This window comes from Lissotriton helveticus, chromosome 1_1 (assembly GCF_964261635.1).
Source record: "Lissotriton helveticus chromosome 1_1, aLisHel1.1, whole genome shotgun sequence".
NCBI lineage: Eukaryota > Metazoa > Chordata > Amphibia > Caudata > Salamandridae > Lissotriton > Lissotriton helveticus.
In genome coordinates, this window is record NC_136057.1 from 657,385,093 (window position 1) to 657,406,176 (window position 21,084).

General features: G+C 42.3%; 1 protein-coding gene across 3 annotated transcripts in view; it reads right to left on the bottom strand.

Annotated features, from left to right (window-relative positions):
• The window catches only part of SEMA3E (semaphorin 3E), an 885,350-nt gene that overhangs the window by 21,625 nt on the left and 842,641 nt on the right, over positions 1 to 21,084 (bottom strand). For all 3 annotated transcript variants that reach the window (XM_078674182.1, XM_078674183.1, XM_078674181.1), the window contains one exon: positions 6,265 to 6,332. In XM_078674182.1, the coding sequence (XP_078530308.1) occupies positions 6,265 to 6,332 (68 nt within the window). The remainder of the gene's footprint in view (positions 1 to 6,264; positions 6,333 to 21,084) is intronic.

Below are 21,084 nucleotides of genomic sequence, written 5' to 3' on the forward strand. Positions count from 1 at the left end.
TCAAACATTTTCATTGTGATCAGTTGTCGGGCATTTTAAATAACATTTTGGAGTTCTGAAATTGAGCTTAGGCAATCAATTAATCAGGGGGAAATTGTATGCGCACTACTCACCTGTGAGGGTCTCAAGGCACTGGGGGGGGGGGGGGCTGCAGATCTGTTTAGCCGAAGAGCCAGGTCTTGAGGGTCTTTCTGAAGGTGTTCAGGGAGGGGGCACGTCGGATGCCTGCTGGTAGCTCATTCCAGGTCTTGGCTGTAATGCGCAAGAATGATCTTTCGCCTGCTCTGGCTCTGTGGATGCGCGGGGTTTCAGCCAGTCTGAGGTTGGAAGATCGGAGTTTTCTTTTGGGTGAGTGGAAGTTGATTCTGTCATTGAGGTATTTGGGTCCGTTGTTGTGTAAGCATCTGTAGGCATGAGTGAGGATTTTGTAGGTGACTCTTTTCTCCTCAATGAGGCAGTGGAGTCTTCGTAGGTGTTGGCTGATGTGTTCGTGCTGGGGGATGCCGAGGACCAGTCTGGCAGCGGTGTTCTGTATTGTCTGGAGTTTGTGGAGTAGGGACTTGTTGATGCCGGCGTACAGTGCGTTTCCATAGTCCAGTCTGCTGGCGATGAGTGTGTGGGTGACTGTCTTCCTTGACTCAGGGGGATCCATTTGAAGGTCTTGCGGAGGATGCGGCGGGTGTTAAAGCAGCTGGAGATGACGGTGTTGACCTGTCGGTTCATGGTGAGTGATGAGTCGAGTACAATGCAGAGGTTTTTGGCGTGGTCTGACGGGGTATGTGGGCTTCCGAGGGTGTTCAGCCGCCGGGTGTTGTCTCGTCCTGAAGGGGTGGCTCCAAGGACAAGGACTTCTGTCTTCTCAGTGTTGAGTTTCAGGCAGCTGTTGGTCATCCAGACTGTGACATCTTGCATTCCTTTCTGGAAGTTGAGTTTGGCGGTGGTGAGGTCTTTGGTGAGGAAGAGGAGGAGCTGGGTGTCGTCAGCGTAGGGTACAATGTTGAGGCTGTGTTGTTGGACGACGGCTGCGAGGGGGGTCATGTAGATGTTGAAGAGGGTCAGGCTCAGTGATGACCACTGTGGGACTCCGCAGGTGATTTTCATGGGATCGGAGAGGAATGGTGGCAGTCAGATCCTTTGGCTTCTTCCGGTGAGGAATGATGGGATCCAGTCGAGGGCTGTTCCTTGTATGCCGGCGTCTTGTAGTCTGGCGACAAGTGTGCGGTGGGAGACGGTGTCAAAGGCCGCTGATAGGTCGAGTAGGATGAGGGCCTCGGTCCAGGAGGGTGAGGATGTCATCTGTGGCGGCGAGTGGGGCGGTCTCGGTGCTGTGTTACTTCGGAATCTGGATTTGGACGGGTCGAGGATGGCGTTCTCTTTGATGAATCGTGTCAGTTCATTGTTGACTGTTTTCTCTGCAACTTCGACTGCGAAGGGGAGGAGTGAGATGGGCCGGTAATTCTTGAGGTCGGTGGGGTCAGCTGTGGGCTTCTTGAGCAGGGGCATGACTTCAGCATGCTTCCAGTCATCTGGGAAGGTGCCTGTTTTGAAGGTGGTGTTGATGCTGTGTTGTAGTTCGGGTGCGATGGTAGCCGCGGCTCTGTGGTAGATGTGAGGAGGTAAGAGGTTGGTGGGGGCCCCCAAGTGGATGCCTTTCATGGTCCAGTCGGTGTCCTCAGTCGTGATCTGTGTCCAATTGGCTGGTGTCTCTGGGGGGCAGGGGGCCATCTGTGGCATCTGGTGGATGGTCGACGAAGTTGTCATAGCGGTTTTTGATCTTGAGGTGGAAGTAGGTTTCAAGCTTGTCACAGAGGTCTTGGGACGGGGTGATGTCTGTGGCTTTGCTGCGTGGGTTGGTGAATTCCTGGATGACACTGAAGAGTTCTTTGGAGTTGGTGAAGGTGGAGAGGATTTTGTCGTGGATGAAGTTCGAATCCACAACAAAATCCGTCTTCGAATGCCCAGGTATGGATGTCTCGGGTGAAGGTGGAGATGAGTTGCTCATCGGTAACCTTGCTCCAGTTCCTTCGTGGTGGCTGGTTTGGGTGCCTTGGGTTTGTCGTCAGTGAAGTGTACGCAGTGGTGGTCCGTCCATGGCGGTTGCGTTGTGTGGCTGAAGCGCAGATGGGCTCAAGGGTGTGTCCTGCTCTGTGGGATGGTTTGTTGATGAGATGTTTAAGTTTGATGTTGGTGAGGTTGTCACGAAGGATGGTGGAGTTGGGGTCACTGGGGTTGTCGAGGTGGAAGTTCAGGTCTCCAATGAGTATGTAGTTCATTGAGGCAATGGCGTGGGGTGCGATGATGTTGGTGATGGCGGTGGTGGAGGGTGCCTGGGGGGTGAGGGTCTGTAGATGAGGGTTCCCCCGAAGTGTGTTGTTGGGACTGGTCTGGATCTGGAAGTGTAGGTGTTCGGCAGAGGGGAAGGTTTCGCTGGAGGTGATGAGGCGGAGGGTGCTCTTGTGGTCGATGGTGAGGCCCCTTCCAGGTTGGTTGAAGCGGTCCTTCCTCTGGATCTTGTATCCATCCAGGATGGCAGTGTTGATGTCGGGTGCGGAGGAGGCATTAGTCCAGGTCTCCGTGAAGAAGGCGATGTCGGGAGAGAGGGAGTCGAGTAGGTTCCACATTTCAATGGCGTGTTTGTGTACGGAGCGCGTGTTGAGGAGGATGCATCTTAGGGCGTCGCCGGTGCAGGCGTCGCCGGTGTTGGAGGCCGGGGTGGTGGTGAAGGTCTGGCGGCAGTGGAGGCAGGAGAACTGGCCATGGGTCATGTTTGGCGAGGCCTGTTGGCAGTCTCTGAGTCTTCCGGGGTTGAGTGCGAGGAGGGTGGTAGTGTCGTAACGGTGGATGGTTGGAGATCCAGGGTTCTTGGTGCTGACCATGGTCGGGATGCGGACGGGTGCAGGCGGGCTTTCCTTTGGCACGGCTTCGGAGCACTAGCGGCACAGCCGCTGCACGACCGCGCAGCGGCCGCCATTAAGTAAGGTAGGGGAGGGAAGAGCAGCTAGGAGGTTGGAAATGGGCGTGGACACGGGTGAGGGGCCGCAGGGGCAGCAGCGGTGGGAAGGAGGGGAAAAGCGGAGCAGGCAGAGTAGAGAAACAGAGCAAAACATGAAATAAAGTAAACCAAGCAGTAAAATACAATCAACCCATAAAACAATACAGTAGCAGTAGCGAGAATTAGGAATACAGCTGATCACCCGAGGAGAAGCAGTCAGGCAGTGGCAGGAACAGGGCATGCACGGAGGAACCAGCAGGCAGCGGCCTCAAACACCTCACAGGAGGGGCTGGAGGCTCAGCAGTGGAGCAGGAGGAGCGGAGCTGCTGGGGATAGAGTAAGCCTGAGACCGATGGACATATATTTAGAATTCTTCCTCCAACATCACCCACAAAACACAACATCTTGAAAATTTGCTCTGTTTAAGTTGTTTATTTGCTAGTACCAGGATTTCCTTTTATGTTAGTGTTACAAAGCAGTACCACAGCTACGTACTAGTGCTCTAATGAAAAGTAGAAACTGAACAAGTGAATTCATTTTTTGTATTCCTGTTTCCCCAGCAATTGATTCACATCAACTAAACAGATGCAGTACAAGACGTAGCCACTTGGTGTAGTCTGCCAATTAAGAAACATGATTGTCTTTCATAATACCTTGAAATTTTAAGAAATGTCAATATTTCAGCAAAATACAGACTGAAGCGGACTGACAGTTACTGGCAGAATAGAGCTGGATAGTGGGTAAAGGCTGAAGTTGGTTTAGTTTACACAAAACCCTAAACCCTATTTTTACACTTCTTTCATCTGTTCCTCTTCATACCTTGAAAAATTGAGCATTCTGGTTATAATCAGCACTTGTTTCAGGGCCCGCAAGTAAACATGAACCAGCGCCTCCCAGACCCATCTTCCTACTGGGCGAATACATTAAAGCGAGTACACCCAGGGCAATACTACTTTTTGTCAGTTGATTAGACAGTACTGATTTCTACAAACAATATGGATGTTTTAGGCTAGGAGGGGCAGTGTCATGTGGAGGAGCAGGGGTGGTCTCCTGTGGAAGATCTCTTTACTTTATATGTTTACGAGTGGTTTGGCAGTCCTTTGTGAGACTGGTTGCAGATTGTCATGGTCCAATAACAGTGTTGCGCAATCCCAAAGTTCTGTCATTAGCTACTTGACCGAAGGCAGCTAGGCAGTGTGGCAGTGACATCATGCGAAAGCGTTTATGGATTGCCTCAGCACAGACGGGAGGCTGCATTATTGCCGATTGACTGCTTGCAAGGCAACCCCCTAAAAAATGTAGTGGGGGGACTCAACAAGTTGGGCAGTATACAAATGAGATCACGGTGTGTGACATCAGGGTGCGTGACATCAGGGTGTGTGACATTACAGGAAATTACATCACAAGTTCAGCAGGTCTATCATTTGAGCATATTGCGAGATTTAACAATTAAAGCTACTTAGTACTTAAGCCTGTGACTTGAGGTCCCTGTTCGAAGGAATGAACAGACCAAATGTGGATTACGTTTGTGTCTAACTACATTAGCCAAGCCACTAAGTGCTGCAAGATAGGCATACTAAATCTGGCACCATAAACAAAGCATATTTATGCAATGTAAAAAAAACATGCTAGAAACTACAATTGTGAATATCAAAACTATAAAATGCCTTATCCTTTCTAGCATACCACCATTACATCTACTGACAAATTTAAACAGATGATGATCATTATAACAAAAATGCAGGTTACACACTGTACAGTTTCGACCGGATACTCTGCACAGCTGTTATGTTAATGCAGACATTACCGAACATGCTATATTGCCACAGGGTGTGGTGGAATGTGCCTACTCCAAGCCTGGGGTTAATATGCAGACTCTTCATACTGCTACCAATGAGGCAGACTCAAACCGAGGTCGCCAAACTAACAAATTAACAAGGAGGGGTGAAACCAGACCTGAGCCAGAGGTCTAGCTTGGCTCTAAGGGGCCCTGCATTATTCAAACTTTGAAAATATTTGGCAACTAAATCATGCAACACACATCATGTAAAAATATGTCAATGCATTTCTAAAATAAGCAAATGCATTTCTGTAATATGCCCAATCCCTTACCCCTGCTCATCAGATAATATCACTGTATTGAGACCTTTCAAGAGTGAACATTTTTAAACCTGAACTTAAAAAAAACAATCTCTGGTCCCCTGCCCTGATGATAATGCCACTTGTGAACGAAGAGGAAAGCCAATTGACAAGCTGAACTCGCATAGGGACTGACTTCTTTGCATACATGGAGCAACATTGTAAACTATAAAATCACACAGAAGAGAGCATTTAGCACAATGCATATCCTAAAGTCATGCATTTGAAGCGGCTCTTATATATTACAATGAAGATAAAGGAAGTATGGTGAAATACAATATTTGCCCAAGATCTTACAGTTTAGATAAGCAGGAAAGGTGAGACTCCTTCCAAGCCCTCTACATGAGCCATAGGCAGTCAACTGCCTCGAGCTTTCAATGGCCTGCGCACCACAGGTCATAAATAATTGATGTTGATCGAGTCCCACACAACAGAAAACAATTTCAACGTATACATTTTTTGTGGACTTTAAAGTAGAAAAATACTTTCCCTTCTACTGTGAGGATTCCTGGTGGGACACAGAAGCACTAACTTCATTACGTTATTTTATTCTCACATGAGAAAAGGGACAGAATGTACTGATCAGCACCAATCACAGAACCCCTAAGTACTTGCCGGTTTATGATTTGAGGTGCAGAGGAGAATTGGTCAACAGAGAAGCAAAATAAGCCTGCCCTCAAGCTATGTTACATGCTCGTAGAGTGCAACTGAGCACAATGGGCTGAAATGATTCACATGCAGGCAGTGAGCAATGTAGGTAGTTAGGATGGTCCCTTCTACTACGATTGCTGAGGTCTAATAACGCTGTGCTCCGGTGTCTTTTATCTGGCTGTGGTACCCTTGCTCTGAAATGCTGTACTTGTTTGTGCTTTTTAAATACCTATACATACATACACACTGGTTCCCTTGTGAGCTTCTCTAACTCTACGGTGGTATGTACACTTTATAAGTTCGTTTTATATCAGATGCTCCGAGGCAAAAAATACCCTAAGGAGATGCAGGAAGCATGCTGTACATGATGGGGATACATTCTAAAGTCCTGTGCACACATACACTTTCTTGACTTGGCCTCTTATTTCTGAAAAATATTAAAGATGCTCAATGCTCACTTCCTGACAACTGCAGGAACTTACCATTAAACAGTTGTCCAAAGCACTGTTGAACTGCATTTCCATGCCGTATATCTTGCCTGCGGAACCGTCTGCAGAAATAAATGTTTACAGTAAGTGGAAAATAATTTAGCTGAAGACTTTTTGGAGCAGGAAAACAGAAACTGTGCTGCACACACAAGCTTTTTGTTAAACCAAGTTAGCCATTTTGCAGTATAATTTATAGTCCATAATCACAAAAAGAAAGCCTTTAATCTCTTGGGTATTCTTCAAATGGTGGGTGATTCATAAAAATTGGAATAACCTATATTTTTTTAAACGAAAAATAAAATTGGTCGGGCCTGTTGAGGAATTATATTCATACCATGTGCCGCTGAGTCAAGGAGCTCCTTTCCACCATAATCTGCAGTCACACAGCTCTGTTGTGAAGTCACATAGAGACTGATGCCTTGATCCAGAATGTGCATAAGTCAAACAGAAAGCACAAGCTGCTTTTAATATGAAAGCCACAGGGAGTGATTGTACAGCAAGAACAACGGCAGAGTGGAAAACCAAATAAAGAATATGTGTGGGCCTACTGTTCCTTGTCTGTTATCAGCGTCAATGTATCAATGATTGGTGAGAGGATCCATTTCTCGCTGTCCCAGTGCATCCAATAAACCCTCAGACATTGTACTGCGTGGGTTCCACAAGGTTATTTTCGTGTTTTTCAATATACATTCCTAGCTTCCAAGAGGTGAAAACGTCGTACTTCTAACTGAGAACTACCTAATACCCGCACAGTACACAAGCTGGGAGTAGCTGTGGTATAACAGACATTCACCGTGGAACCTAGTGACATGGATTATATTCCCAGATTTGTATTTTAACCCTAATTATTGCGGTAAATCTTCACCATTGCCACTCTAAACCTGTGCAATTTAATCCTTAAGAATGTTCTTATTATGTAGAGTGCATTGTCCCAAATACAATGTTCCCACCCATCTCCCCATTGCATCCTTTTTTTCTTTTGGTAGTAAGCAGGCTGTGGCTACTCCAACATCACATACCAAACGGTTGTATGTAGAGACACTCATGTCAGAGATACAAATCAAATAGATCAATACACATATGCTTTTTGTAAAATTCCAAAGTGTTGCTTTACACCCATACTTCTAAAAAAGTCCTTTAGAAATACTGAGCTGCATACCCTCTGGCAATCTTGAGTGCATGAAAGTCAATGGTCATTACAATAAGACAAACTGAAATCCATTCTCATGTCCAATGAGCATTGGTCATATATAACTCTAAGCCAGTGGCTGGTGAAGCAGAACCAGAGATGATCGAACCATGAGGCTTACCTTTGGATTCTGTACTTGCACTATCTCACGAGGAGCCAAAAAACTTCATCCATTGCAAAGTTTGTGCTCTAGAACTGGCACACCTCAAGAATGCTTCAGCATGCACAGGAGCATTTTGACAACTGGGCCACAGAGAAGTGGTAAAAAGGAAGAACATATCCTCAAAGCAGCACAAGGTGCATAAATGCTTACTGCCTCAGGTCCAGTTGTCCAAGCCTTTTTGCTTGCTTATCAGCCACTTTTTTTTATTTATTTTGGTATTTTTTTTTGCGACTTGTTTTGAGAGCAGAGGAGAGTCAGACTGAGTCAGTCATGAGAATCTCGGTGCTTTGCACAACCCATATATTATCACATTGTACTTGGAAATAGAAGTTCTTGAAAGGTTGGTAACATGACTAAATTCATGGGGAGCTAAAATAGCCAAAATCACCCATGCTCTATCCGAATGTAGGTCTTACATCAAACTTGTATGACATGTCTTGGGAACAACCCCTAGATTTTGAAACTAAAAGAAAATGCACTCCCTTAGGAGGCTTTCAAATCCATTATTCAAAACGTACATGTCCAACTTGAAGGAGGTAATTGATAACATGTCCCATATAGTCAGGGTGGAAGTTTAACTTTTTTTTATGTAAATGTAACCTAAAAATAATATATAAATGTGCTTTTTTGTTAGCATTGAAAATGCACATCAAAGCAGTGGTTAGAAAAAAGTGCTTTTATTAAACATTCAAAAACTAAAAATGCTGCTTATTTCTGCAGAAATCACTATCGTTCTTTCACTGCTAGCTCTCAATATTTCCTTGATTCTTTTCTATCCCTTTAATAAAGTAAATAGTTTTTTGTAAATGATGATTTAAATTCATGACTGAACTGGAGAACTTGACATCTTCCTGAAATGTGTTGTTTGCTGCAAAATGTATTTCTTCCCTTCCTCACACCATATGAATACATTATATTTTCGACTGTTTCCTTTGCCACTTGCTTACAATGAACAATTATATTAATTAAATACATGTTTGCTTTAGGTTTAAATTCTATATTCTAACCAGGACATGCCAAATATTAATGTTTCATTTCATAGAACAGCTCACTGTTGCACATTGGAACACTGAATAGCTAACAGAGTAGGCTTCCAAAGTTCTCATGAGAACCTTTCTAGATGCATCTTTTTGTAATACACTGTAGCCACATTCAAATAACATAAGTAATAACACACAGCAACAGCTTCTCCTAATTATTTAAACAATGAAAAATTCTCAAAATATTAAGTCATAACTCACACCAATTTCTTAATTTTCTATTTTCAAAATATAAGTTTTTCTAGAATTTAACATTACAAAAGTTCAATAAATCATAGGATCTCCCTTCTAGTTCAAACTCAATACTAAAAGAACACAACTATACCCTCACGATTCAAATCACTCATACCTACTCATACGCAGAAAAAACATACATTTCAGACGGTGAAAACAAAAATGCTCAAATATAGCATTACTTGACCAGGGTCCAACTGGCTTCAATAAACATGCATTTATAAGTATTTGGAAACACTGTACATATATCAATTGATCCTACGGATACTCGTAAACAACCAAAACAAGAAAAATATAGTAACAGAGCAGAACTCTGCCGACGCGCGTTTCGGTTAAGCATAATACTATATGATGGATATTGCAACCCTTCAGGGCGTTAAATGAAGTACATGTGTTGTGGCAGAAGTGATCAACTCTGACCAATTCAATGATGTAGGGAACTCCCATCATTTTTCTTAAAAGGTCTGTAGTGTCAACCTACGAGTGGGTTTTCACTGTTTGCAGTTGATCAGGACATATGTGTGATTTCAGGCCAACTACAATGGAACTAAGATTGCTTACACAAGTGGGTTATCCGGGTAAAAGTTGTAACCTTCTAACTTTTTGTGGAAGTTGAAATCTTCCATTGGGGCAAGTTCCAAAGCTGTGGCCAGACATGGTCCCTCAAAGTCAGATACATCATTATTGAGCTCCCACTAAAGCAGGTGTTTTTTTTTGCCAACATTTCATAGTGTGACAAACCTGCATTACTTCACCGGCCGTACAGATTTGCCATCTTGCTCCCGTTCAAATTTGAACCATCGGTCTTATTCACTTTATTGGAAGTCAAAATCCACCATTGGGGCAAGGCTGCAAGCTGTAGGGCAGCAGGACTCTACATGACTAGGTACCTTCTCTAGGAAGCCCTGCTGAATAGTTTTCAGTGAGCAAAAATCTTTGAATGGGATGAACCAGGAGTTCTAGCTCACCTTGGTTGAGTCCTCCCTGGACACACTTTGGTTGAGGTTCTCCACCAGTTGAAAAAAATGACTATGTCCTAATTTTTCAAAAGTTCTGGGAAACCTTCTTCTGGGCACTCCTGCAGCACTTAGCTCCTCAGGGCTGGCCTTTACACATGAGGAGTTCTTGGGCTCAGATTCCCTTCTACTTTTTGTGCACCTGAAGCAGGTGATATAAGGCCAACCATGTGACGCTTGGAGAGCAGTTCCAGTCCCTGGGTGCCAGGTGGCATTAAAAGCCCTCGCATGCTTTAGTCCTGGTGGGATTCCTGTTTTTGCAGGAGTCAGGAGTTTTCTCTAGCAAAGCTTTCTTCATCAGATGGAGTTTTGTAAGGTCCAGGAATGTTCTGAGGAGGTATTGGTGGAAGTGGCAAATGTATCCTGTGCATTGGCCAGTGATTACAGAAATTCTTCCATCAATCTAAACATTTTCTCACAATTCCCACCTCCTTTTTCAGCATTTACTTTTTGTTTTATTGTAAAATTAAACAGGAGACCCCGTTTCATGGTACCATCAATATGCTTCAAAGCCACTCACCTATTCAGATGCACTCTCTTTCCGCATGACAGGGGACATATGCTTTTGCCTCCTACTGTGACTGGAGCTTGGTTGCCTTGGAAGGTCCTGGGTATGAATACTAAGACAAAAGAGGTTGCGCTAAAGCTGCCCTTTGTTCTGTCTACTGTTACTGAACACTCCTAGATACCTAATCTCTTCTAAGTGGTCAGCAGCTGATACCCATCTGTACTTTTTGGGCTCAAAGGTGGGCCATTGTCCTCTGAGTCAGGGGTCATTACTTCTCGCGGTGTGGCAGAAATGGTTTTAAATCAGTTCTGACTCAGTTCTGGCCCGTGCAGCATATAGTAAACATTTATAAAGTTTCTTTCAGCATAATATATCAGAAATCTGCTTCACCGTTAAATCAAATTTGAAAGACTGAGCACGATATAAATTAGAAGCAATTTTGTAATATTTAGTAGGGGTGGGCGGTGAAGTCCGTGGGGTTTTTCCCACTCCGTGCTCTGCTATGAGAGGAGATGAAATTTGGCAAAAAAACTCCACGGGCCACTGCATAGTGGAGTTTCCCGGTGCCCATTCTAGCTGCACCATAAAATTCTAGAGTGTTGGAGAGAAGGAATCTGCACCTGCATAGGGTTGAATGCTGGAAACTAGTTTCTCATTAAACGTGTAATTCCACTTAAAGCTAGCCCTCTTTTAAGAAATAACAAAAAGCAAAAACATATAAATGAGATTCTTTGGTGGTTGAGTCCATTTTTGACAAGGATAGCACTGCGTGAGTTCTCTACCTCACTTTAAGTAGCTCGGGCTGCCAAAACAGCATGAGCTATCTACCTATATTTATTTATCATTAACTTTAATATAGCTCAGACTGGGCCGTCATTGACGTCAAAGTGCTTTACATACTTTGAGACATATTCATAAGGAATCGCATGTCAAGCACTGTTGCTTCCCCAATTTGAGCAAATATGGAAAAGACTGGCACGTGTGGCTTCTCAACACCAAGGGAATATTCAAACTTATTGAGAGCAGAGAGGGGATTTTGATGTAATTGTTGCTGTTCATTTTGTTGCCATAGGTCAGATCAGATGTGCAAGACTGTGATCCACTGCAACTTTTAGGGTCTGTGTCTGAATACTCCACTATTAACATTTAATAGACTGGGTTAATATTCCAAGCACTTGTAGGAGCTGATTTGTGTGTATATCATGTTTCCCTCACCTCAGCACAGTAAGGCGCCCAAGGTCTGGGTCACTCTCTGAGCTGTACGCTACATCATTAAAACTCTGCGGGCGACTTAGAGCATGCTTCGCGATGACTATGCTCTCACTTTCGAGGGGTGCTATTTGTTGTACCGTTTGACATCCTTCTGAGTGGTACGACCAGGAAGGGGTTGACAAGGGAGAAGGGGCACAGGAGAACTACTTTAGTGTCAGCACTGTGGCTAGCACAGAGTTCGTCCTGAGCCAGTTGAACAGTGAAAACTTCACGTCTGCTTCAGTGTGCTGCACCTTGGTGCATTTGAGAGGCAAGACAGGAAGGAGTGAAGCTGTGACATGGAGGGTGTTGTTGGAAGGCAGGGTGGTTGGCACTGGCGGCCATTGAGTTAAAACAGGCACCAAGTGTGACACTATTTCTGGAGGCAGGGTGAAAAGCTGGTGTGAGCTGCAGCTAGAGGGGGCACAGCAGAGGTTCGAGCTAAAGAGGGAGGATGCGAGCTCCATGGATAGAGCAGCGCAAGGTCAGCAGGAAAGAGGGTCAGAGAGCCAGCACAAACTGAATAAGTGAAGGACCCCCGCCAACCTTATGAGCAGGGTCTGCCCCTCCACCCCTTCACCGGAGGACCACAGATTGTGTTCGTGCTCGAAGACAAGATCCATAAATGGAAAGTGGAGTCACAAATGCAAGAGAAGTCAATGTGGGTCAGAATACGCTGGATTGAGAGGTAACTGATGATAGTGTTTTACAGTACACAAAAACCACCAGATAAGCCATTCTTGCTCCATAACCTACCTGTGTACTTGGAGCCGGTAGCTCGTCCAACTCGTGGAACTCAGTGGTATTTGGCAGAGTTCTTCAATAACTCCACGGAATTCCATGGAGTGAAAATCCACTAGCTCTGCCCAGGCATAATCTTTAGCTAAGTGGATGAAGGAAATTATAATTTGAATCTCATGTAAACTTACTTAGGAAAAAGTCCAGGAAGTCCTAAACAAGTGAAACATAATTTTGCTTTTATTTCACTGTGAGGGCACACCAATCCCAATATGTAGTGAGCCCTCTTTCATATATGAGCACCCTGCCCTTTAGGCTTACAAGGTGCACTGTAGGTGTGACTTAAGACTATATAAAAATGCCAAAGACAGCCATGTGCCACTTCAAAGCATTTAAACTACAGCCTAGCCATAACATAGAGATGCTCTTGATATATCACCATCATTCAACTTTGATAAAAAGAACAATGTGAATATCCGAAATACACTAAACATACAATAAAATCACTTACAAAACACACTTAAGATTGCTACCAAGTAACGCTTACATGAACAGGAATCTAAATGACAGAAAAGCATAAAGTGTATAGTGCTTTGAAGGGGCACATTATCACAGGGACACTTTGGCAATGTCTGGGAAATCCTACTAAAAATGGATAAGGGTAAGGCGAAGTCTCGTATAATTAGAACAGGTGCTTAATATTTGGGACACTGGCCAGATAAAACTTACAACCCATAGGCTGTTTAATTAGCCTATAATTAATACTAGAGAACAGTGTACTAAATTTCACATGGTGAAGTCTGGCTTGCCTTTCCAGGAACATTTCCTTCACCTGCATCTTGGTTTGTGCTTCAAAAATGTCCAGGTTGTGAAACAACTCCACTAGATCCAGATCTAAAAAAACACTTTTAATAAATCTAATCCTGGGAAATTGCCATAACATCATCTAAAGCAAGGCAATCCATTAACAATTCCTTTGCAAAAGGGGCCTCAGGATTTCCCCAATCTCATGTCCACAAAAGTAAGGGACTTAATGTTATCCTATCTTCCACTGGCTCCAGTCCTACCTCGAGATGACTCATAAAAGGTGGTGTAGGTTTAGGGACTTCGTGATATAGAATCCGGCGAAGACTGACGTCAGACGCTAGTGCAACTGCAGACGGAGCAGGGAGGCCGTATACTCATACCCGGACTGGTCCAAATTGAAAAGAGACCAACCCAGGAGGCCATCCCTTTGAAGGCAATCCTCTATACAAGTCGGATTGAGACCACAACAGAGATCCACTTATATATCAACTACCCCTGTGCATTTTATTAGCTCCAAGACTGAGTACTCGAATTAAAAACGGTGGCTCCGCTGAATGTTGTATATGTGGATTGATACTGAAAATAAAGGTAAACTCAAATACGGTACCAACACTGAGAAAGGGGGTACATTAAGTTGGTGAACTATACTCAAGAGGGAGAATCGACAGGTCCCCAGTGTATTGCTAAACTAAAGAAACTGTCCTGAAGAAGGTGTTTTTAACTTCAAAAAACCGAAACGCTGCGTCGACAAATTGTTTCTTTTTTTATCTGAATATACAGTACTGTGATACTGGTTTTACATATTGTTCTTGTGATTTTATATTGTTTACACACAAAATGTCTATTGAAAATTTTGCATTTAATAAACTTGTATGAAATTATCGTGCAATACTTTGTGACAGTCTTATAAATGGTGCTTTGATATTATACTTTTCTTTGTGAAACTTACGTCAATATTTGAATGCATGGAGAGAATGATTAGTGTTAGTGAGTCCCATGCCTACGTAGTGGTGTACTTGTAACTGTGTATATAGGCCTTGGAGAAATAAACCTAATGGTTTATGTATATTTGGAACTTTTCTATTTTGATTTGTAGGTTTAGGGACAGCCATTAGTCTGCGAATCAATTTATTTTCAACCTGCTGTAGTTGGTTTGCACCCTTGTAACTCCTGCTATATACATTGCCACTGAGACACATTTTATTTTATAGATATTAACTAAATCATTTACAGGGTTATGTCTGAGTCGACGTGCAGAGCTAGAGACTGACTCCATAGCTCTCCGGCATTGCAGTACCCTTATATTAAACATGCTGATCCAGTTTAACTGTGAATCAAGGGGAAATCCTAAATAAGTAAAAGTTGTTACTTTGGAAATTACTACCTTTCCTAATTGAAATGTTCTTGTTTTGACATTTTTGGGGACTATGCTCATGGCAAATGATTTGCCAAGGTTGATTTAAAGATCCAGCCTTATCCCCATAAAAGCGTACAAAGCATCTAGAAGAAGATGTAAACCATTGTCCGTTCTGGAAATTAAAACCGCAAAATCTGCTTAGAGCAGAACTGGAATTGCACTTGAATTTATTTGGGATAGATCTTTCCCTATATTGCACAGATGTGGTTCTAGGCAATAAAAAAAGAAGATTTGATTATGGATAAAAGTTTACCCTCTGTTCCATACGGTGCACAGACATAATATCGACTCCAAAATATCGTTTGGACAGAATATCGAGTTTTAAATATCGTTTGGACAAAATATCGACTAGACAGAATATCGACAGCCAAAATATCGTTTTTAAGGTAAGTGAAGTAATATCGACTGTAAATAATATAGACAGTGAAAATATCCAAGTATATAATCTAGATAGTAAAAAATATAATTTTTTAAATAATATTTAATTATTTATAGTGTTTTTATGTTATAATATGTGTGAAAAGTGTCATTTTATGTTATAATTATTTTTAAATTAATGATTTTTTTAAATTATTGTGTAATTTTATTCTGTAGCGGGTTGTGGGTTTATAGGGGAATAGGATGGGAAGTAATTTAATTATAATTAATTAAATATGTAAATTTATTAATTGGTAGTAATAATTAATTAATTGGTAATTAAATAATATATGATAATTATTTAAAATTTAATTGGTAATGAATTTAATTTAATTGATTAATTGCTAATTATGTAAATTAAAATAATGTATTTTCTGTAGCGGGTTGTGGGTTTATAGGGGAATAGGGTGGGAAGTAATTTAATTATAATTAATTAAATATGTACATTTAATAATTGGTAGTAATATTTAATTAATTGTTAATTAAAAAATATTTGTTAATTAATTAAAATGTAATTGGTAATTAATTTAATTTAATTGATTAATTGCTAATTATGTTAAATTAAAGAGGTATTTTTAGGGTTCAGGGTCAGTTTTTAGTTTTTGGGTAAAGGGGTATTTTTAGGGTTCAGGGTCAGTTTTTAGTTTTTGTGTAAAGGGGTATTTTTAGGGTTCAGGGTCAGTTTTTAGTTTTTGGGTAAAGGGGTATTTTTAGGGTTCAGGGTCAGTTTTGGGTTTTTGGGTAAAGGGGTATTTTTAGGGTTCAGGGTCAGTTTTTAGTTTTTGGGTAAAGGGCTATTTTTAGGGTTCAGGGTCAGTTTTGGGTTTTTGGGTAAAGGGGTATTTTTAGGGTTCAGGGTCAGTTTTTAGTTTTTGGGTAACGGGGTATTTTTAGGGTTCAGGGTCAGTTTTGGGTTTTTGGGGTACATATACAATATTGGCTATTATTTAATTAAATTTTGTTAATATATATATATATGTTTTAAGAAATATGATTAAAAAATATTATTGTTTTACTTTCATTAATTATTTAATTATTAAAAGTTATTTTAAGTATTGTTAATTATATTTTAGTAATTAATTTTTTATATTAATGTAATTAAACATTGTTTTTAGTAAAGTCGATATTTTTTACAAAGATATTTTTGTAAACGATATTTTGTACTCGATATTTTTGTACTTACGTGTTTGTAGATAGAAACTCGATATTTTGACTGTCGATATTTTCTCAACGATATTTTGGGTAGTCGATATTCTTTCAGTCGATATTCTTTCAGTGATCCGTTCCATACCACTCCTCACCACAGTGTCCCATGCATCCTTCGAAATATATCAATTAAATGCATTGAGAGGTCCATATACGCAAGGTGAATAGATCCCCCCCTGGCTTTGACATATTTACTGTTAGACCTTTCTTGCATAGCGGGTTTATCCCCAGACATTTTGCTTTTTGGCCTCCTGTTTTGGACCCTGTTTTTGTTGGTTTTATGACTATGGGCACTTTACCACTGCTGATCAGGGCTAAAGTGCATACGCTCTCCCTGTAAATTGTTATTATGGACTGGTGATTCCATGATTGGCATATTTTATTTACTGGTAAGTCCCTTGTACAGTGCACTGTTTGTTCCCAGGGCCTGTAAATCAAATACTGCTAGTGGGCCTACAGCACTGATTGTGCCACCCACAGAAGCAGCCTGTAAATGTAACTCAGACATGCCACTGCAGTGTCTGTGCGCAGTTTGGTACTAGCATGTTGACCTGGCAAGTGCACCCATTTGCCAGGCCCTAGCCTTCCCTTTTCTAACATGTGAGCCACCCTGAATGTAGGCCCAAGGTACCCATGTGGGCAGGGTACAGTGTATGTGAAAGGTAGGACATGCCCTGATGTGTGTGGCATGTCCTGATAGTTAAATACTGCCAATTTCTTTTTCACTAGTGTAAGGCTATCTGTCCCATAGGATAGAATAGGAGTTCATTTATAACATTTTATAAATATAACTCACCATTGTGACAAGATTGTAAAGTAATGTTTAGTATGCCTGAACACAGAATATAAAGATACATCTTTTAGTGAGGATGATTTTTGCATTCCGTCTTTGAAATACCACTTTAAGAAAGTAGGTATTTTCTTGCTTAGTCATCCAGTGTGCCACTGCTAGATTGTATACTGTCTAATGACTTTATGGTTTTGGAGTGACAGAGGCTGGGGATATGCATTCTCTCAGTCAGCCACGGGGGTTGACTTGGGTCCTACCTTTCCTGAATGAGTCAGGGCTGGGCTAAATAGGCCTGGCTGCAACCAGTTGGGGGAGGAGTTCTCACTAGCACCTGAATAGGCCCAGTCTGCATTTAAAGTGGTGGGAGGAGATTTTCCTTGCACCTGAATAGACTCAACGCTGTCTCCACCTCCTGCTGGGCAACTGCACCAGAGAGGAGAGAACTGGTTTTGGTTGGACAAAGAGCTACTCTGCCACCAGAGAACAAAGGAATGTGTGTTATAAAAAGTGAGGCCCAGAACCCTGAACTTTAGATTACAGCTGAACTAAGGAAACTTCCAGGAAGAAGAACCGTAAAGCTGGAGGAGGAGTACTGCCCCTGTGCTGTGTGCTGTTGGGGTTGCCCTGCAGTGGTTGCTTCTGTCTTGGGCAGGGAAATGACTGGAATATGCTTTCATCATCCTGCTGTTAGAGTTTTCTCCAAGGGCTTGAAGTAGAGCATGCCACCTGTTGGAAGTCTAAGGGCTAGAAAATACTTCAGAAATCACTTCTTGGAATGAAGAGGAACCTTTTCCAAGGAGAAGAGCCGGAGAAGCTGAGGAGGAATACGGCCCCTGTGCTGTTTGCTTTCTGGGGTTGGCCTGCAGTGGCTACTGGCTACCAAGAAAAGAAGAAGGACTTTGCTGATTGCTGTGTCCCCTGCTTGAGGAAGAGCTCCACGGGCTTGAAATTGAGCTTGCCTCCTGTTCTGAAGTCTCAGGGACACAAAGACTTCACCCCTAGTCCCCCCCAGGGCCATAGCCAGGGATATTTGTTTAGGGGGCATGGCCCCCAGTGATAACGAAAATAAGGACGGTTCGAGAAAGTGAAGTGCTATCTCCTAATAAATATCTAGCCCCTGATATAATGCTGAAGCACTAGGGAGGTTTTAAAGCATATAGTGCATTTTCTTTTGTAGTTGTTTACTACAGTACTGTTCCCCACCAATTACTTTTGGGAAACATTTGTGAAAGAAGAACACTTCAAAGCTTGTAATTCAAAAGAATAGTTTCAAATTAGCCAGAAGAGCAGTCTTTCCAAGGAACTACTAGGAAACTGCTGATGCTGTGTTGTGCGTAAAGCATATAAATGGAAAACTCCAACTGTGGGTTATGTGTTCTCCCTCAAATTAGCTTTTTTTAAAATATTGTTGAAACTGCTGCATCAAGAGCATTGGACCAATAAAATTTGTGAACATTGAATTGAAAGTTGATGCAAGTTTATAGGAGACTTGGGAATTATCTCCAAGGAATGTTTGAGAGAATTAGTGGGAAATGGTCAGAAGCAATCATCAACAGTTTAGGTACACATATGATGAACAGCTAAGACCATCAGAGGTTCAGTTGTACATTAGCCACTGAGTCTGCACACTCAGTGGGTTCTTCAAAGACTTTACCAGTAGGAGGAATGGTTTAGATGTACTCCAGACACATGGTTAATAATGTTGCAGGTTTAGGAATGTACTTAAGAATAAGAAAATAGCATAAAGAATTTAAGCGTTTGCTAAAGACATGAACAAAAATATCTGGTATTTAAGTGTTCCCTGACACTTCGGGTATTGGATCATGCGCTAACATAAACAGAGTATTTGGTTAATGTGTAATGTGAAAGTGTGGATTTCTTTCAAAGTTTCAGGAGTTCAGAACAACCTTAACCAACGTAGTTACGAGTGTAGTGTATAAGGCACACCTAAAAGCAGCATGGTATTTTGTATGCAGTACAGACTGTTCCAATGTATGTGTGTTCTGAACAAATGGCAATCACATTAAGAATTGAGGGGAACACTAAAAACTAAAAATGTGTGTGTATATAATTTGTATTTTGCACCTTGAAAATCTGGTGTGGTAACCTAAGAGGAACAGCTAATCAGATGTAATATTTCATTTAGACACCTTAAATGTCTTTCCCTCAACACTTATACTTTTTCCAATGCTGCCACTCATGAGTTTCTCATGTTCAGCAGTTTGTTCAGCTTTGTCTCATTGGTTTTGATAGTTTCTTTGCACATTGGGGTGTCCATCTTGCAGCCATAAGTACAAAGTCAATAACCCTATGATGCATAATTGTAGGCCTCTTCACCTCCCCAAACTACTGCCAGAAAAAGATACCAGAGATAAATCCACTGCAGAGCACCATTTGGTACCAGCAATGTGAGGGGTTGACTGAGTTGACTGCCCAGCACCACAGGGGACAGGTATAATTAATGGAAAAATCCACTTCTTGCTAACCATCATGCTGACCAAAACAACAAACAAATAATAAAGCTAGACAAACTCACTCTTACTACTGCATGACGGTTTCATTGCATGGTTTAACCATATAAACATCCATTGATGGAAAAGTATTAACGTTGGACAGTTCCCCTAACCATACTGCAAGGAACTAATGAAGCAAGTGTCTAATACTTAACAGAACTTTTGTAACGGTAAAGGCTAACACAGGAGAAGTCCACAACACTCACCTCACAGTAATCTCGTCAAGCTACCAGTGCTGGACAGGTCCACTGCACCAAACATTTTTCAGCATACTGCTCTTCAACAGCAAATGCAAATGCAGCTCAGTCTAATGCAGGGATCCCAGGGTAGCAGCAACTCAGCAGTTCTGATGAAACTCTATAGCTTCTAGAGGTTTATCTGAGCGGTTGTCTGCCTTTGGGAAAGCTGTGGATTCAATCTGTTAGATAAAAGCTAACCCAGAGGCTGAAGAAATTACCAAAAAATACTCTAAACATTATCTAGGGATCTGAGGGGATGGGCAGGAGGAGTGCAACGACCGGGATGAGGACAACGAAGCCTAGTGCAACAACTGGGATGAGGACAACGAAGCCTTGGAGTAAATTGGAGCCGGTCAGTGGATATTTAGGCCATCATTTTCTAGCACTTCATTCTTGAGCTAGTTCTTATTTTTTAAGGCTGTAACAAGTACTACCACCCTCGTTCGTGCCACCAGAGACCAAAATGTTCACCAGAACAATTAATGTATCCCCAAAAAAACCCAGAAAGCTCACAATATTCCAAAAGAATTGGAAGAGGTGAGGTTCTGGATGCAGAATATAAATGTCGTCTCCTATGCCAACAACACGCAACTCGTTCACTCCCTCACGGACAAGATGCGTAGTACCCGGATCAAAGTGAATGTCAACATGACTGAAATCGCCCACTGGATAAAGACTAACTGTCTAAAGCTGAACACTGACAAGACTGAAATTGTTATCTTCAGGAATAGTACATCACTGTAGGACTCCACCTGCTGGCCAACAGAGCTAGGACTGACACCCACCCCCACCACTCATGCCAAGAACCTCCGGAGAACATCAACAGCAAACTCAACATGACAACCCAAGCCAATGCTGTCACAGCCTCTTGCTTCCATACTCTGCAGATGCTGAGGAAGATTTTCAAATGGCTCCCAATAGGCACTCAGAAAACAATCCCGCACACCCTGGTCACAAGCAAGCTGGACCACGGGAACACCCTTTATGCCAGGATCAACAAAAAACTCACCATAAGGCTGCAGACCATTTAGTACTCGGCTGCCAGAATCACCCTCCACCTCCCATTCCACACTCACATCAAACTAGACCTAAAGGAGATCCACTGGCTCTTAATACACAAATAAGCACAATTCAAACTCCTCACCCATACTTTCAAGGCGTTACATAACACCGACTCAGCATACCTTAACAATCTCATCTGCTTTCACAAACCTTCCAGACACCTGCGCTCGTCCGAAATCCTACTTGCACAAATACAATAAATACAAAAAACAGATCTGGCAGTC